The sequence below is a fragment of the Pelmatolapia mariae genome, linkage group LG17 (genome assembly GCF_036321145.2).
Source record: "Pelmatolapia mariae isolate MD_Pm_ZW linkage group LG17, Pm_UMD_F_2, whole genome shotgun sequence".
Classification (NCBI taxonomy): domain Eukaryota; kingdom Metazoa; phylum Chordata; class Actinopteri; order Cichliformes; family Cichlidae; genus Pelmatolapia; species Pelmatolapia mariae.
In genome coordinates, this window is record NC_086242.1 from 9,336,269 (window position 1) to 9,353,294 (window position 17,026).

The window sequence follows — 17,026 nt, forward strand, 5'->3', positions numbered from 1 at the left end:
GTACTGTCACTGCAGTATTTTGGATTAACTGGAAGCTTTTCAAGAAACTTTTAAAAGAAGGGGTGCTTCTTTTATAAGATAATAATTAATTACAATAGTCAAGACTAGAACTAGTAAATGCATTTTTTCCTTTTTCTTCATGATCTCGGAGACAGCATGTGCCTAATTTTAACATTGTTTTGCAAAACAGTCCTACATATTTGTTTAGTGTGTTTATATAAGGACATATTTTAAAATGACTCAAAGATTCCTTATAGTGTTATTGGAGACCAAAGTAATGACATAATCTTGAGGTTAGATAAGTAAGTATGTGGTTAGATACCATGTTTCTACGATTTTAGGCCCAAATATACTAATCTTGTTTTTATATGAATTTAGGGGAAGAAAGTCATAGGCGATCTGGATCTTTATGTCTTTAAGCCAGACCTGTAGTTTAACTAGTGTTATCTGGCTCAATAGATATATATTGTGAGTATCATCTAATAGCAATGAACATATATAGAGTCTTTTCTCGTTATATTTCTCCAGACAAGTGGAAGTCTGAGATTCTCTCTCTGTTTTTAGCTACCTGCCTACTTGTTTGCTACCTATATAATCTATGTACTAATATGGAAAATGTCATACTGTTTCTAATGATAGTGAGTATATAACCATCAGCAATTTAGTTTTATAGCAACCATTTTTTTGTATTTTTTTGGCCATCATTTCTCAAAGTTTTTGTGTCGTTGTCACATTCTCAATTCTTCAGTAGTTGCTTAGTACTAACACAGCTGATAAGAATGAAGGTCAACACTATAAAAATTAGGCCCAGGTTCCCCCCACCCCCCCCCCCCCCCCACCCCCCCCACCCCCCATTCAGGTCTTGGAAAACTGAGAAGTTTTAATAGTGCTAATGTCACCCAGTTAAATCAAATGCACCTAATCATATTACTGATCCAGATTCACAGCAAATTTGTTTCTGATTGTGTGACACAAATACCAGCACTGTAAGTATGAAAACTAACAGCAAGTATGTTTGTGTGTCAGAGCATTATATTCAATGCATTTGTCGTTTAAAGCTATTCATGTCTCTTATTCTGTTGTTTATTGACCTTGCTTTTATAAACCTAAAGTCTATCTATCATCTTTCACTCCAGCTTTTATTTTTAGCCCCCACCATTCTTCTGTTTTGTTTGATACATTTTCTCTGCTGTCTCGCTAGCTTTACCGTGCTCTTTCTCTGCAGCCACCTGCCTCTTTGGTTCCATAGCTTTCCCCTTTCGGTGTTTGTTAGTGTGTTTGCTTGTTCAAGGGTGGGAAGGGAGAAGGTCCGGTGACATGAAACACACATCCCTTCAACAAAAAAACATACATGAAATTCTTGTTTATATGTCAAGTGAAAGCTGGGCAGGAGAGAAATCAAAAGAAGGGAAGGAAATTTAAAAAGTTGAAGAGAGAGAGGAAGGGCTAGTGTGCATAGCCAAGTTATGCCAGGACAGTGATTCAGCAAGATATGAATAATGACCAATGAATAATTTATATTAGCTGTGTGTACCATCAGCAGTAATATATACCAGCAATAATGTAGAGTGTAATATATATTAGCCACATATGTCAGTGGCATCACATTATTCATGAAAAAGGGTGCTCTGCTACGGATTGCTCTTTATAAAACAGACAACACTCTCACTGCAGCCTGACAGCAGGTCTGAGAAGAGAGAGGGGAAAGTAGCTGAAAGATGAGAATAGGAGCAGCAGCAGGATCAAAATGCCACATATCTAATAAATACTTGCTCATTTGAGCTTTGGTGTTATTTCTGACGGTAAAAGTAACAGTGACATTGAGTTTAGCAAGTCAATTACGGAGAACAGGCAAACCTGTGACATTAGTAAGGAGATGGCTAAACAAGCGTACGCACACAAGCAGTGTAATGAACACAAAGGTTTTAGTGTACTTCATCTAATTTCTACTGTGTTTACTCATTCGATAAAAAAACATGCTGTTAAAAGAAAAAGTTGAGAAAACAGAAAATAACATTTTCTGTTTTGAGTTTTTGAGTTTTCTGAACTTGTGAGTATTGTTGAGGACTTTACTTAACAAGAGTTCTAGCAACTTGAATTTTCTTGTTCACCTCATCACAATATTACCTAAGGGCAACAATAATATCCAAGCTTCAAATGCTGAGTGTAACAGAAAAGTGCCTGACTCACACAGTGTTGCCAGACAAGTCAACGTTTATTTACAATGTGCTTTAATCTTTTTCTGACTGTGTAGCTTTACAGCTGCCTTACTCCAGCGCGGTACAGTCAGGTCCCAGCATCCTACTCAAATAGGGAGGCATGATTAGATGACAGGTAATATAGTGATGTGGTTAGCACTGTTGCCTTACAGCAAGAAAGTCCTGACTTCAAATCCACCATCTGGCCAGGGCCTTTCTGTGTGGATTTTGCATGTTTTTCCTGTGTTTGCATGAATTCTTCTTCAGTTACTCTGTCTTCCTCTCTCAGTCCAAAGACATGTAGTTAGTAGAGTTAGGTTAATTAGTGAATTGTTGTCTGTCTCTCTGTGTTAACCCTGCAACAGATTGGCGACGTGTCCAGGGTGTACCCCGCCTCTCACCCTATGGTAGCTGGGATAGGCTCCAGCCCTCTTGCGACCCTGAGAAGGATAAGAGAATAGATGGGTGATTAGATGATGGAGCTCAGCGTTCCATGACACCTGCAGCTGAGCTACAAACCAAACTCTGCCACATTAACTAAACAAAACACTTTTTGTGTCAGTCACAGAAAGCTTTGCCTTTACAGCTTTCATCGGCCCCCTTACTTTACACAGCAGACTGATCTGCATGTGTGGTTTGGGCTAAATTTTTACCCCACATGCAATCCTTTATTTTATCCTGGGTTGGGACCAGCAGGGGCTTGACAATTGCTTGTGACACTCTCCCCGACCTGGAGTTGGCTGTGTGTTTCCTCACAGTTTTAACAAGGGTCTTTATGCTTGTGAGGTGAATGTGCTAACCCTTACATTACTTAAAAACATGAGCTGTGGCCTCTTCATTTTATTTATTTACATTTCCTTAGTTACAGTACAAGCAACATTAATATCCTTGAAAGGTTTGCGTATAGGTTTCAATAGTGTAAGGGTCAACATGTTTGCCTAAAACACTAAAAGTCCTTGTTTTGCAACTAGGAGGCAACTCAAACTCAAGGTCATGCTAGGTGGTCACAAGCAGGTGTGGGGGTCCAAAGCCTGGATAGGAGTGATCAAGAAGTATATCTTGTGTAAAAGTCTCCACCAAACCAAAAATGTTATTGTTACCCTCACAAGAAAACTCAAGTTCCCAGAACTCCTGTAAAATCAACAACAGTCAGAAGTTGAAAAAACTCGAGTATTGACTAAAGTTGTTTGATGTTTTGAGTTTTCAAATTCTGATTTTTTAGAGTGGACACAGCAAGATTTACCACTTGAGATAATTGCAATACAAAATACTCCAAAAGGCACCGGCACAAACTGGGTAGAGAGTCCTAATCAGTGACAAAAATTAGTAGAATTGAAGGCCGCCTGCATTGGAACACGCCTGTCAGTCAGATGCCCGACTCCTTGAAAACCTTAGCACCTTTTATGCTTTGTTATGGAAAATCTTGAATAAAACTGCAACCAACAGACGAGCGTGTCTTTTGAAGTGAGGTTTATTAGAAAAGAAAAGAAAAACACTGCAGTGGAGCAAAACGTTCAGATCACACACCTAACCCGTTTTTCTGAGGGAAAGACATCACCCTGAACCCTTTTATACCTCCCAAACAAAGAACATTCCACAGCAGATCAATTATTAGCAGATCCTTATCTCTTCAGTCTAGGAACAGTTCCGACCAACCGTCATCTCCTCTGCAACAGGATGTCCAGAGCCCTCAAGAGGAAAACGAGTCTGCTGTGAAGGTGCAATAAAACTTGGACCCCACTTGTGATCACATCCCACATGCATACAACTGATGTCAAGAGTGAGCTTTCTATACTGAGTACAGAAAGTGTTACTACTATTACTAAAGTGATGTGATTAATACATAAACTAAAAACATTTTCAGTACAGCTTTAAGAGCCAATTTGCCAATCTGCAATTAAAAAACCCACCACCACCAACAACAAAAAAATATTTTAACACTGAGGTCTCTGGGGATTTACTTGTTTTTGGAGCCAGCTCTGGCTTGTTCTTCCAGGAAGTGCAGTTCATGTCACTTCATGCTTGACATGTCACCCTCACTCTTTCACTCACACAGGTTGCTGCTCGAGTAAACTCTGATCAGGTAATTGACTTCTAAAAATGTCACGAATAAAGGTGCAATTATTAATAAGTTAATTTGAGACTTCAGCTATTAGAATGCCTCCCAAACTGTAGTGAGGTTGAAATGTCTTTTTTAGGAACTTGTTCATCTAGTCATCCACCCTAAAGCCAGCCTGGTGATGGGACTTTTAACCAAGTCCTTTATCTCTTATTCTATCTGTTTTGTATTGATAACATTTAAACAGATATACATTTCTATTCATCTATACATCTTCTATATTTGTTGTTGGATCAATACAGTAAATTTGAAAAGAGTCTACACAGACATGTGTAGTTCACAGCTGGATGATATTAAAATAACATTTGACATCAAGCTCTGATCCCACACACGAGGCACCAGTTATGAAACAAACACATTCACACAGGCGCACACACTCTTAGATGTAATTGTACAAACACAGACACATACTTGCACTCAGGCTTGAAGCCACTGACTGGTATTTATGCAGCAGTGTATTGACACAAGCCTTGGCTTCAGTGCTCTGTTGTCAAATCATGTAGAGCAGATCTCTGTCTGATGCTCATTTGCTCTTCTTTCTTATTGATTAGCCATGTCTTCCTTGGTAGATTAGCCTCAAAGATCTAAGCCAGTCAAATATGGTTTGCATGGTTTTTGTATGTTAAGAAATATGAGCAAGAAACACATTTAAGCAGAGTGGTAGTTTTATATTTTAACAATATTGATTCATAAATGTCTCTGAATTATGGTGTGTGTGGGCAGCATCACCCTATGCTGTCATCTTCGTGATGTTTTTGAGCCATCTTTGATAAATGAGAGAAAAGCTAATTAAACAACCTTTATGTAAATGTATTCATGAACATCTGAACTTAGGTTGCATCATTCCAGGGCTCATAAATAAATTTCCTTCTCATATATTTTTATAAGCCAATTTGCCTTCAGAAAAGGAAAGGCGGATGGGGGCGTCAGGTGGTGGTTGAGAAGAAAAGAAAGCTAGCGTAAAATACTTGCTAGCTGTTGAGAGTTTAGAAGGAGGGAATTGAATATGTGCTGCAAATTGATGTTTAATTAAGGAGCTTGTTCACATCATTAGTCTGTCTGTCAGCTGTGTTGCCATCAATCACTGCATGTAGAAAATCTGCCCAGCACACTGGTCTATGAAGGCATCCATCAAAGCATTTAGCCAGTTGGCATTCTTGCATTAGTCTCACCTCGATGATTTCATGTATTGCTTTGTGTTTGTATTAGACAAGGAACTCGCTTCACTAGCAAGGCAGTGAAACATGCATTTCAGAGGTTTTGCTGACGCCAAGCTCACTGTGGTGTTCCCAATTTTTTGATTTTATCTCATATCATGAAAATAGTAGGATAACAGATACAGCCCTCACATGTTGTAATCTTAATCCTTCTTGTGTAGAGAAGGATTTTAATTTTAAAGTAAGTAGGTATGTTAATATTTATTGTAATTCTGGATTTTATGGATAATCACACATGTAATCGTGAAGAAGTCCCACAAAGCAGACTTGAAAAATGGCCATCAATACAGCCAGTAGCTCCTTAGCTGTCAGGAAGAAAGTCGGTCAAAACATCGGCAGTCATTTGACAATGTGAATAGTTATATTACTTGTGTATAACTAAATAGTATAATATTATAGTGCAATATAAAGTTATTTCACAATTGCCTTTTACATTTATTAAAGACTTCAATCACTCAGGGCTAGCAACTGCTTAGCAATCCCTTAGAAACCATAGGAAGGTAGAGGCAAGTTATATTGCTTGGCAGGTCAGCAAGTGGTTGCTGGGGATTGCTCGTTGTCTGTGAAATTGATTGCTAATGCCCCAGTCACAGAGACCAAGAGACTAGTCGGTCAGCAACACTCCGGGCAACCATATGTAGATCACTATAAAAAATGTCTGTTCCCCAAATGGCTAGCTAGTGGTTGGTAGATGAAAAATGGTTACAAAGAGATATACACTGCTGCACCAAAATCCTCCTTACTTTAGTAAGTAGGAGGTTGAACTTGTCACCCATAGTTTGCATGGAAGGCACCAACTTGTCTGCAGATCCTTGCTGAGCAGTAGTGAAACTGTGAAACACTATAGCGCTGAAATGAAAACATTTCAAAGGGTGCAACAATCTCTATTTCCAGTGTTTGTCCCACTTTTCACAGTTTCACTGTAGCTCAACAAACAGTTGTTGAGTGTTGACGTTCTATGCTAAGTACAGACAACCACCGGAACCTGCTAGTAACCAAAGAAATTATAAGTAGGTTTTTGGTGAAGCACACTCTAATACACATTTTTCCATAGTGACCAGAGGTTTCAGCCGATCTCTCGGCCTGTTATTATGTTAACATCTGTCGCAGAAGAGATGCTAAAGTCCTTCAAATCACTATCATCCCCGACCATGCTGCAAAAAAGGTGTTTTTATTTGTAAGCTTCTTACTTTGACTCCTAAGGAAATACATATATATCTTGTCTTTTGACTTGCACTACTAATAAGAGAATTCAAAGTATCACCACCTCTGCATTGATTTTGAAGTGCCGAGTTTAAGATTTGTTTGGGGAGGTCTGTTTATGACGCAGTATCAATTTAAAAGAAAATGAAAATGATGAAAAATATCACCACAACTTAATCTTCAAAGGCCCCTTTAAAGTGCAGGGTCTTGACTGTAAAACTATTTTTCTTTTGTAGTTTAGAGACTTTAAAGTCTACATTTATATGCTAGCATTCAGTTTGTAATAGCAGGTGTCAGGATCGACAAATAGCAGATTATCTCAATTTCAAACAAAACTTTCATCATAAAATTGGCTTTTGAACATGTTTTTTTGCCGTGACATGCCTGTAGCTTTTATTAAACAGAACCAAGATGAGTAATGAATTTGTACAGATCTAGAATCAGATCACAGCAGTCGGCCTGCGTGCCTATGTAACAAGAACAAATAATCAACCACGGAATATGAAAATGACTTGGAGGCAGATATGGAGATGATTGCCTGCTCATGCATTTTTGTTTTTTCTTTTCGGATTGCAGATCTTGGATGAGACACGAAAGTTACTTTTTATCTGTCCTTTTGCCTCCCAGAGTTTTCAGTGCAAATCCTCGTTTACCAAGCCGCCAACCAACTAAGTTGCCTGTGGTCTCTGATGTCATTAACAGTGAACAGAAAGGCTGAATTGCATTTAGCAGCTGCTGGCTACAAAATGGAATAAAGTGTGCAAATTCACTTCAGCAAGCAAACATTTTGTCCAGTCATCACTTTCTCTGCCTCCACTTCACCTTTATTGTTGTCTCCTGTTTTCCACACTGATACAAAAACAAGACTGCACTACATTAAATATTGAATATCGTAATTGGGTCTTAAAGCCTCAGCTAAAGCTCTAGTTCTGATTTTGCACCTGCTCACATAACGTGCAGAGACTAAATGGGTGGATTTCATACATATCACACACTGTTACTGGCTGCAGACAATGGGCAGACACATCCAATAAAAGCTGTATTGTATTGTACTTTTCACACACTCAGACGCACACACACGCACACACACCCTTTGCTCCGGTTTCAACACCTGACGCAATCCCAGGAAACAGACACGGTAGTGTTTTCCCAGTTAGCACTACTCATAACAGCAACAGTCATTTAACTGTCTCAAGGCACGATTGCATTTTCTTGCGATATACTGATTAATGATGCATCGTGTCATTTCACATCTCATAAGAACAGCAGAGAGAAATTCTCATTATTACATGGCATGTTGATCTATGGCTCAAAGTACAATACTTTCATTACTTGGTTGTGCTTTTTTTTCTCTGAATGAGAATTTGCACAAATGCTGAATGCCAACAACTGCATGCGTACGTGTAGCGATGCATCAGAAGGAGATGCTTTAATGTTCAGAAAGACATAAAACACAAGTTACATGCAATGAGGCCACAAATCTAGAGAGAAGAAAAGACAGCATTTAGCAGTCTTGTATTTAATTTTTTCTTTTTTTTGTAAAGGCCAAAGCGTCTAAAAAACATGCCGCTATTTTTATCTAAATTGTGAAACCACTTGAAAAGACTCTTTGCCCTTTTCAGGTGTCTTTCTTCTTTCTTGCGAATGGTCACTGACCACGGTTTGTTTTCTAAGAGCTATGAACTGCACAACTGTTGCTAAAAAGATGTACTTTCAGTGCACCACTGCCAGACGTGTTATTTAAAGGTATGTTGCTGTGAAAGGGCTTACTAATTAATGTCTTGTTTAGCTTTGTTTCTAGACTATTAGCATAATTAGATCTGTAATTATGGTGGAACGTTAGACAGCTCAAGGTACTTTTGTTGACTTGGGAGGCTGTCTAGGTATATTTCAAAATGCACTCTTCTTAGAAACACAGGTTTCTTAACTGTATCTCAAAGCTGACCAGTTCTAAAGGCGCTTGACTCTATTCTTTCTTTTTTGCATTCCTGTGCATGTATACATGTTGCTGTTTATGTGCTTGCCAACCATCTTAATGAGTGATTCAGCTTTTCACTACACCAATGAGATTAATGGAATGAATAAAACATGGCATTTCTGTCTGTCTTTCCTTTGCTTAAAGTCATCTTGCTGCACTATGGCTGGACATATTCACCTTTCTGCACTCCTTGCTGGCTGAGGAAATGTTAGGAATAGTAAATAAACCTAATAAATTGAATATGTGCAGTATGGGGAGTGAATATTCAAAAAACAACAACAACAACAAAACCCCGCCCTGATAATTATCAAAATTTTATACCTGACCCACACAAAGTGCTTACTTACACTATATGGACTCCATTATATGAACTGCTGACTGAATAACTGTAGAGTTCCAGACTTCTCCCAGCATTAACATCAGCACACAAACTATGCACCACACACTTCTCATAGCATGGGCTTCCATGCCTGAGCAGCTTCTCTAGGTGTTGTGTGTAGCTGGTCCATACACTGTATGTCAGCCTGTAATTTAAATGATATACTTTGTACTTTTTACCTGGTGGATAGAAGTGGATAAAATACAATCGGGTTTTAACTTACATTGTTTCTATTTAATGTTGAATCAATTTTCACTCTATTCTGTTCTAATTTCCTTGAATTTGGTTACAAGAACAATAAATGGACTCCCATCACATCACTTAGCCACACAGATACATTTGTTTCACCCTGCTGCACTTTTCTTTTTGGGTTTTGTTTTCACAGACATCACAGTCAGTTGAATGTAGTGTACCTCACCCTGCTGCACACATAAGGATTCAAGTGAGCTTGCTAGAATCAGTCACATTACAGAGGCTGTTACCAGAGTAACCTCAGGGCAAGACAAGACTTTAAAAGCTCTAAGAAACTTTTGGGTTTCAGTAGTATAGTTTGATGCATACTAGCCTGACACCAATCAAATGCGATTTGTAAATATGCTTTTAGCAAATAGAAAGAAGCTATAACACAGAAAATTCTCAAAATGAAAGGGAAATCAGCAAAAAAAATTGGGAAATAGGAAATAGGTGCAATGATTTATTGAAACATGTTCAAACATGCATGCAATTCTAACAAGCTTGAAAGTTGAGATTTGATATGACTACGTTTATTTGTTAACACAGCTTGAACTCAGTAAGTCAGCTTTCTTGTTATTTCTTTAGTCTTCAGAAATAATTCGCCAGGATTCCTGAAGGACATTCAAAGTCCTCAGGACATTCTCCAGGTGTTGGCTCCTTTTTGTTCCGTTCTCTGTCAAGATAATCCCACATTGCTTTAATAATGTTGAGGTCCAGACTCTAGGGAGGCCAATCCATGACTGGTAATGTTGAATTGTGTGTTTTTCTGTGTACGTGTCCATGACTGGCAGTGTGTTTAAGATCAAGATGATATTGCATGGTGGATCAAAACCTGATGGTACTAGGTATTTGGCTTCTTGACAGCCACCCTTCCATTGGAACCATTCCTGATGAAGCTTCAGTAAACAGCAGATGGATCTGAGGGCCAGATGCATCTCTCAGGTCCTGTGCCAGATTGTTGCTGGATCTTTCAGATACTCTTGATCGCTGTAGATACTTTTTGCAACAGGCTGTGCCTAAGTATACGATTTAAACTGGTTCGTCATTCATTGCCTGATGTATAGACACAACGCTGGTTCATCTTTTAAGTTTGGGATTCTTTTTGTCCTCATAGAACATTGTTAAGTGGTTCAGGAAACAAAAACATATATTCCTCTAACAATGGTAAAATACAAGGACTGGACTAAACAAACAGCCAATGTCCAAAGAAAAGTGTTGAAAGGCAGACAGAAAGCCTGGAGAAACATTGTTCACTTCAAAATTACAAGAACGTCTTACTCTTTAGAAGCAAAATATAAAGAAATGAGGGGTGACTCAAGACTATTGCACAGGACTGTAGCTCTGGCTGTTAGATTCAAAAACTGGGCTTGTGGCCAGAATTTGAGATGCTAATGAGAAAAGCTCTCTTCTCTTTCAGTGACTACTGAGCTGTGAATGTGTGTATTTATGAATGTTGAGCAGGTTGTTGGCCAAAAGGTGAATGCTTTTGTGGATAAATAAAGGTTATGTGATTTGTGCAGCTGCTTTTCTAATGAAATGTCAAATTAAGGGCAGTAATACACATAACTGCATATCTGCCAGCTCTGAGCAACAAGTGTTTTTTTTTTTTTCCCTTTTTTTTCATACTTTTTAAAAGGAAATAACTCAGTGGGTTTTTACCCCCAGTTTCAGTCTGACACCTCAGGCAGGTAGTTGTCCGCATATGCATTTTTTTCAAGCCGGGCGGATCATCATCGTATATACACACAAAGTCAATATTGCCGAAAGCACCCTCCTCCACCCAGCAGTGTACAGGTCATGAAATAAATAGCCACAGGTTTGAATAGTTGGATAGGCTGGAATGAGCTGCACTTTGCCTCAGCATGAGGGAGAGTGTCCAAACAGGTAACAGAAAACAGGGTGCTGTAGAAAAAAAAAAACGTATTATGTTAGCCATCTTTGCAGGATCAAAACAGAACAGTAAAAATTGAAATTCGTCACAGTTGACAGATAGAGACTTGTACTTTCTGCATACTTTGTTCTCTGTCTTTTTCCGCTCTCCACACATATGCACACGTTACAGTGCTCCTCTGTTTACTATCAAAGTTTGACTCTTAGGCCAGCATTGTGATCAGTTGTATTGCTGGACCACAGTGGCCCGGAGAAAATGCTAACTAATTTCCTGCTGGGGTTCTTACCCATCACCACAGGCACCAACAAACACACGAATAAGGACATGCATACAAAGCACCCTACAGCCTTCCATAACTGTGGATTGGATTTTATTCTGGGGACCCCATTAATTCCTTATGGATGCTCATATTGATTCTGGGTGCCTCTGGTCTTGTTAATTCAGCTCAGCCCAGATGGGTTTTGATTCGGTTTGTGTTGCCTGAAGGTGACTGCTGCTTTTAAAGAAAAAAAGAAAAGGAAAAAAAGAGTGAACATAGCCAAGATAGATGCAGTAGATTTAGTAACCAAACGGAGGGGTAGGACAGAAAGAGAGAATATGAGAGAATGTGGTCGAAGTGAGAGATAAGGATAGAGAAACAAGAACAAAGAATATATCACATAAAGTCAGATATCGTGCGAGAAAGGAAGATAATGAACGTAGGATGTTATGTGGTTCCACTCTTTGAACTTTTTGATGAAAACAGAGAAAATGAATGTTACACTCAATTACTGATTTTCATCTTAATGCATCAAGGAGGTTTTCACTCTCTTCTTTTTTCATTAGCTCATTATGCTAATGAGTCATTACATAAAATCCGCTCAAAAAAAAAAATGCAGTTGGGAGACCATTTGCATGCTTTTGAGCATTGGCACATATTTATGTCAGGGCAGGGATTGTATGCATGCATGTATTTTGTACATGCATGCAAGGATAAAGGCCTTCAAAATATTCAAATATTCATCAGCAGCTTATGAACCTAAACATTAATCTGCAGTAATTAATAAGGCTGCGGCAGTAAGATAAGCTCAGAAAGCGGACCTAAATGGTAGTATACACTGAAGACTAATAACTGTATGTGAAGCCAAAAGTAGAGACATATAAGTAAATTAAACATGTCAAGGCTCAACACATGGTTGTGCGACTAGTCGGAAAGAGGATAAAGTGTATTTTGTCCCCACCAGACACTTTCTTGCCTTTCCTGTATACACAGAAATGCCATTATCAGTGGTTCAGAAGATGTAAAGAAGGAACATGTTGTTCTTTCTTTGCTACCAGGGCGAGAATGGACTGAGAGGAGTTATTTGTCATTGTCATGCTGAGTGCCCCGCTGCCTGTCTACTGGTCAACCTGTCTTGCACAAAGATTTCATCTCTCATTTGGTCTCTCTTCATTCCTTTAAAGTTTCTCTTCATCTAAACTCTCTTTTTCGTTTTATTTCTTACCTGTTGTCTTTCTTTCATCTCTTTCTTCAGTCCTTCCGGAGCCAAACGCTACCCACTTTCCTCTACGTGCTTTGGTGCCATTATTGTAGATATTGTTTCACCTGTATTATACACATCTATTTTTCTGTCACCACTTGACTATTGGCTTTTTTTTATGGTGTACATGTAATATAATACTAGGACATAAATGGGCTGTACAGGAGACAAAGCACAAACAGAAGCAAAAGCTGTGACAAATGGTGATGGCCTGGCACTGTGAAGACGACAGTAGGCACCCAACTGGCTATACAGGTCAGGTGCCAGGCTTCCCTATAAGAACAGACTCAAGGCTGAGACTGCAGAATGATTATCATAAAGTCATTTAAGGCCATGAATAAGTTTCACATTTACCCAAAGCATCAAATGCCATTCACCACACAACCGTAGCGTCTCGTACCTGAAGCATATGATTCATTTTTTCAATTCATGTGGGGTGATGGATGATACATGACCTAAAGAAATCTACTTCTGTATGCTGTAACTTTATATCCTTGCACACAGATTTTTCCCTATAGCTCCCCGCTGGTCTGTTATGAGAGGTAGACGCAGGTGTAATGTATGTTGCTATGAATGGATTTCCATACCTTGATTGTTACCTAAAACGAGTCCCCTGGGAATTAATGTGCTTTATCTTACTTCTAATGTTCCTTCTCTCCCCTTTAAGCACATCTTTTCTTCTTCTTGTTCAGGTTTAGAAAAAGTTGGCCGTGACTCCAGTTATGAACAAGAGGGAAAGGTTCAGTTTGTGATGGATGCAGTGTATGCCATGGCCCACGCTCTGCACCGCATGCACCGGGAGCTCTGCTACGGATACCCAGGCCTCTGTCCACGGATGGCCAACAATATCGATGGTAAAGAGCTACTCAACCACATCCGCGCTGTCAACTTCAATGGTAAGTTTTCCACTTGGTGTAAATCTATAGGATCCAATATAATGCTGTTTTTCAAAGATTGTACTGTAGTCTTTTTCAGGTACATATGCTTTTAAAAGCATTCTTATCATAGTAAAAAAAAAACCAACCAAAAAAACTACTTGCTGACCATTCAAACAATATGCTGTAGATTGTGCTAACCCCCAGTAATACTCATTACTGCAGTTTTTATATCTATATGTATATTGCACAAATAAGACAAGTGCCCCTCAGATATTTAAACACATTTAAATCACACCACACTATCGTCTTCCCTTTGTTTTAAAGCTGTCATGCGTTGTGTATATATAATCCTATAAATCATTTAAATTAATATCAGATATGAGTGTATTGACAATGAAATGAGAATATATAAAGAGAGACATAGGAGATTATGAACTAGGGTCACCAACTTGCAAACATTTCAGCCTCTTTAAAAGCATGAATGATACTCACTTTTATCTTAAGACTTATCCTTTGTCTGCCATGTGAAGAACTCAAATTAAATATAAATTAATTCAGAAATATAAATATATTTATATAAATATAAATACAATTTTAATTTGCATTGTTATTTTTGATATAGGTAAGCATTTGGGACAGAGAAAAAATACATCTCTGAGCAAAGTAAAATCAATAAAGTAGCTCTTTTATTACTTCCTTTTTCTTCTAGAGTTTCTGAGTTGAATCTAAAAACAGGTTCTGTTTAAAAGTGGAACATGAACTCCTGTCTCCTGGTCAAAGTGCTTGTGCATTTATGTACATTCCATGTGTGTATTGTCTCACTTCCATGCAAATCTTGCTACAGCAATGCTGCACACAAGTGCTTGCTTATCCATAGCTGCCCATACTAATGTGACATTAGGCTAAAGCCCTGAGGGCTGTATTATGAAGTGGGATTAATTGATTAGTGAGGTATGTTGAACTTAAAGCCAGAGTTTCCAGTGTCACATCGATGGCTCACTTTGGGCTGCCTTTGTGCCTTGCTGGATCACCATGGTAACTTATGCTGAACACGCAACCTGGTTGGGAGCAGGTTATTTTCAGGGTCTCAGTTTAAAATCATTTGGAACCTCTATGCTATCACAAATTCTTTCTATTTATTTATATCTTACAAAAACCACTGAATGGTTCACAAGAACGCATACATTCAGCTGGTGGGGCAGAAAATTTATAAATGTTACAAGCACAGATTAGACAACTGACCAGTTATAGTTGTAGGCTGTTTATTAATGACAATATAAAATCATTCAAATTAATTTCCCTTTGATCTAGTGAAAAACTAACACAATTTCCACATTTCGTTCATGAGGCTGTCAGAACTGAACAGACCCGTCATGTGGTGTAAAGCGGTATGGATTAGGACCCAAAATGCAGACTTGCAGGTGGAACTACAATCAACACAGCTTTATTGCTGGATTATGAAATGAAAAATAAATAATAAATAAATAAAAACAAACTGGAAGGAACTAGAAAACTAAACTAACAGCAACCTGGGGAGCACAGCTGGACATAATCTAACAGATGAGACGGGACAAAACTGAATATAATGCATACAGGACAGGAGACTATCAAAGTAAAACAGGAAGTACGAGAAATACACACATTGAGATGCAGACTGACTATATACAGGGAACAGAGGGAGGAGAGAGCGAGGGCAAAAGAGCAAGGGATGAGAGGAGACATGACTGAGAGAACAGGCAACTAAACTTGGACACTGATGGGCAAACAAACATGAAGACAAGACTTACTTAACTGGGAGGAAACAGAGAAGAGACAAAGACATGAACGGGACCAGTTGGTAACCAAGACAACCCAAATTAGAAATACTGATGAACTCAAGAACGCAAGAAACTAAAATAGGAAAATAAGTCACACAGAGAAAATAACAATAATGAATAAACAAGAACTCAAAAAACCATAAAACCAAAAACACTGGGTCAATGACTCAGGTACCCTAAAAACACAAAGTAACCTTTGGTGCTTAAATGTATCAAGTTTAATGTTTCAGTGCAGTTGTCAAGTTGGGAATAGACACCAACACTATAAAATAATATTTTAATGATCATGAATTCAGTGTTAAAAGAAACACTTCTGAAACCTGAAGATTTCTGCATCATGATTTTATTTGTTATATAAGTTTTTTTTGTTTTTTTTTTAAATAACCTGTTCCTTTGACAATATCTCTGATTGAAGTAGGCAATGGTCATTTGACCCATTTTGTGTGGAAGAAAGAAAGTTAAATGATGCATGAAACGCCCACTTTTGTGCTTATTTCCTGAAGCAGGAGACCTGAATTAGCAAAGCTTCTGCTGCACTTTTAGGTTTTGTCAAGACAGAAAATGCAAAGAAAGCCTGGCTATCCTGAGCTTACTCTGTAGGAATACCCTTCTGACATGTGGCACCAGTGTAACCCTAAAATTATTGTTAGAATTAACTTAGTCTAGAGGGCTGGAGCCCAGTGTAACACTAAGTTTATCAGCAAATTTGTGAACTTTCTGATAGAACGCATCATTTACATCAGGTATCTACCACATTCTTTTACCATGTAAGGTAGATTATTGTATTATTGATAAGTTATAGCGAGTCAACATCAGGTTTTGAATAGTGGGTTAATCCTTTTGTGTAAACATTTGGACAGTATCATGTTTTTAATAAATTGTAGACACATTACAGTATTTTTTTCCGGAGTTTACCCAACTTGACTCAACAAATTCATATTTTAACAATGCTAAACGAAACGTCTAATTTGTCAGATCCTTATCAAAGAACATGTCACATTACCTCTCATGCCTAACATTAGATTCAGTTTGTGTTTTCTCAAAACATGTAATCTTTTTACATTTTGCTTTTTTGCGAATAGCCTTGTATCACTTTGTACTGCTCAGTAATTTCCCCTCTCTCTCTTTCTCTCTGCATGACTTCCTCAAGTGTTGACAAATTTTAAGTGGATAAAAAAAAACACATTTGCTCATTTCAAAGTAGCATCAGACACCTCATTTGAATATTCTACTATTAATCTCCATTCCCCTCCCCGATGCGCCTGTACCTGCTTCTCTGTCAGCCTTTTCATTTCCTGTGTTCCTTCGTCCAGCATTGTGTGGAATACATAATGTCTGTGAAAGCAAGAGGCAGAGTGCGACTGGTTGCATTGTGAGGTTTACAAGAATGCTTTTCTGATTTAGAGGAACGATTAAAATTGCTTGAATATGTCTGTATAGGAATGTGCCCAAAATATGTATCAGTGTTTGTTGCTTCCTGCTCTGTCGGTGTCTGCCCTTGCTAAAAGTGTCAGAAATAAATTCACAGGCAGGCAATGATTGCTGTTTCATACAGCAGCGGCAGATTTGTGCTCAAGTGAGTTTCTCAGTTA

The 17,026-nt window shown here is 38.3% G+C and overlaps 2 protein-coding genes across 5 annotated transcripts in view; both read left to right on the forward strand.

Annotated features, from left to right (window-relative positions):
- Positions 1–17,026, forward strand: part of znf800b (zinc finger protein 800b) — a 298,466-nt gene that overhangs the window by 249,399 nt on the left and 32,041 nt on the right. The gene's annotated exons all lie outside the window — the stretch shown is intronic.
- grm8a (glutamate receptor, metabotropic 8a) overlaps positions 1–17,026 on the forward strand; it is a 287,983-nt gene that overhangs the window by 217,318 nt on the left and 53,639 nt on the right. For all 4 annotated transcript variants that reach the window (XM_063500399.1, XM_063500400.1, XM_063500397.1 and 1 more), the window contains exon 7: positions 13,432–13,635. In XM_063500399.1, coding sequence (XP_063356469.1) covers positions 13,432–13,635 — 204 coding nt within the window. The remainder of the gene's footprint in view (positions 1–13,431; positions 13,636–17,026) is intronic.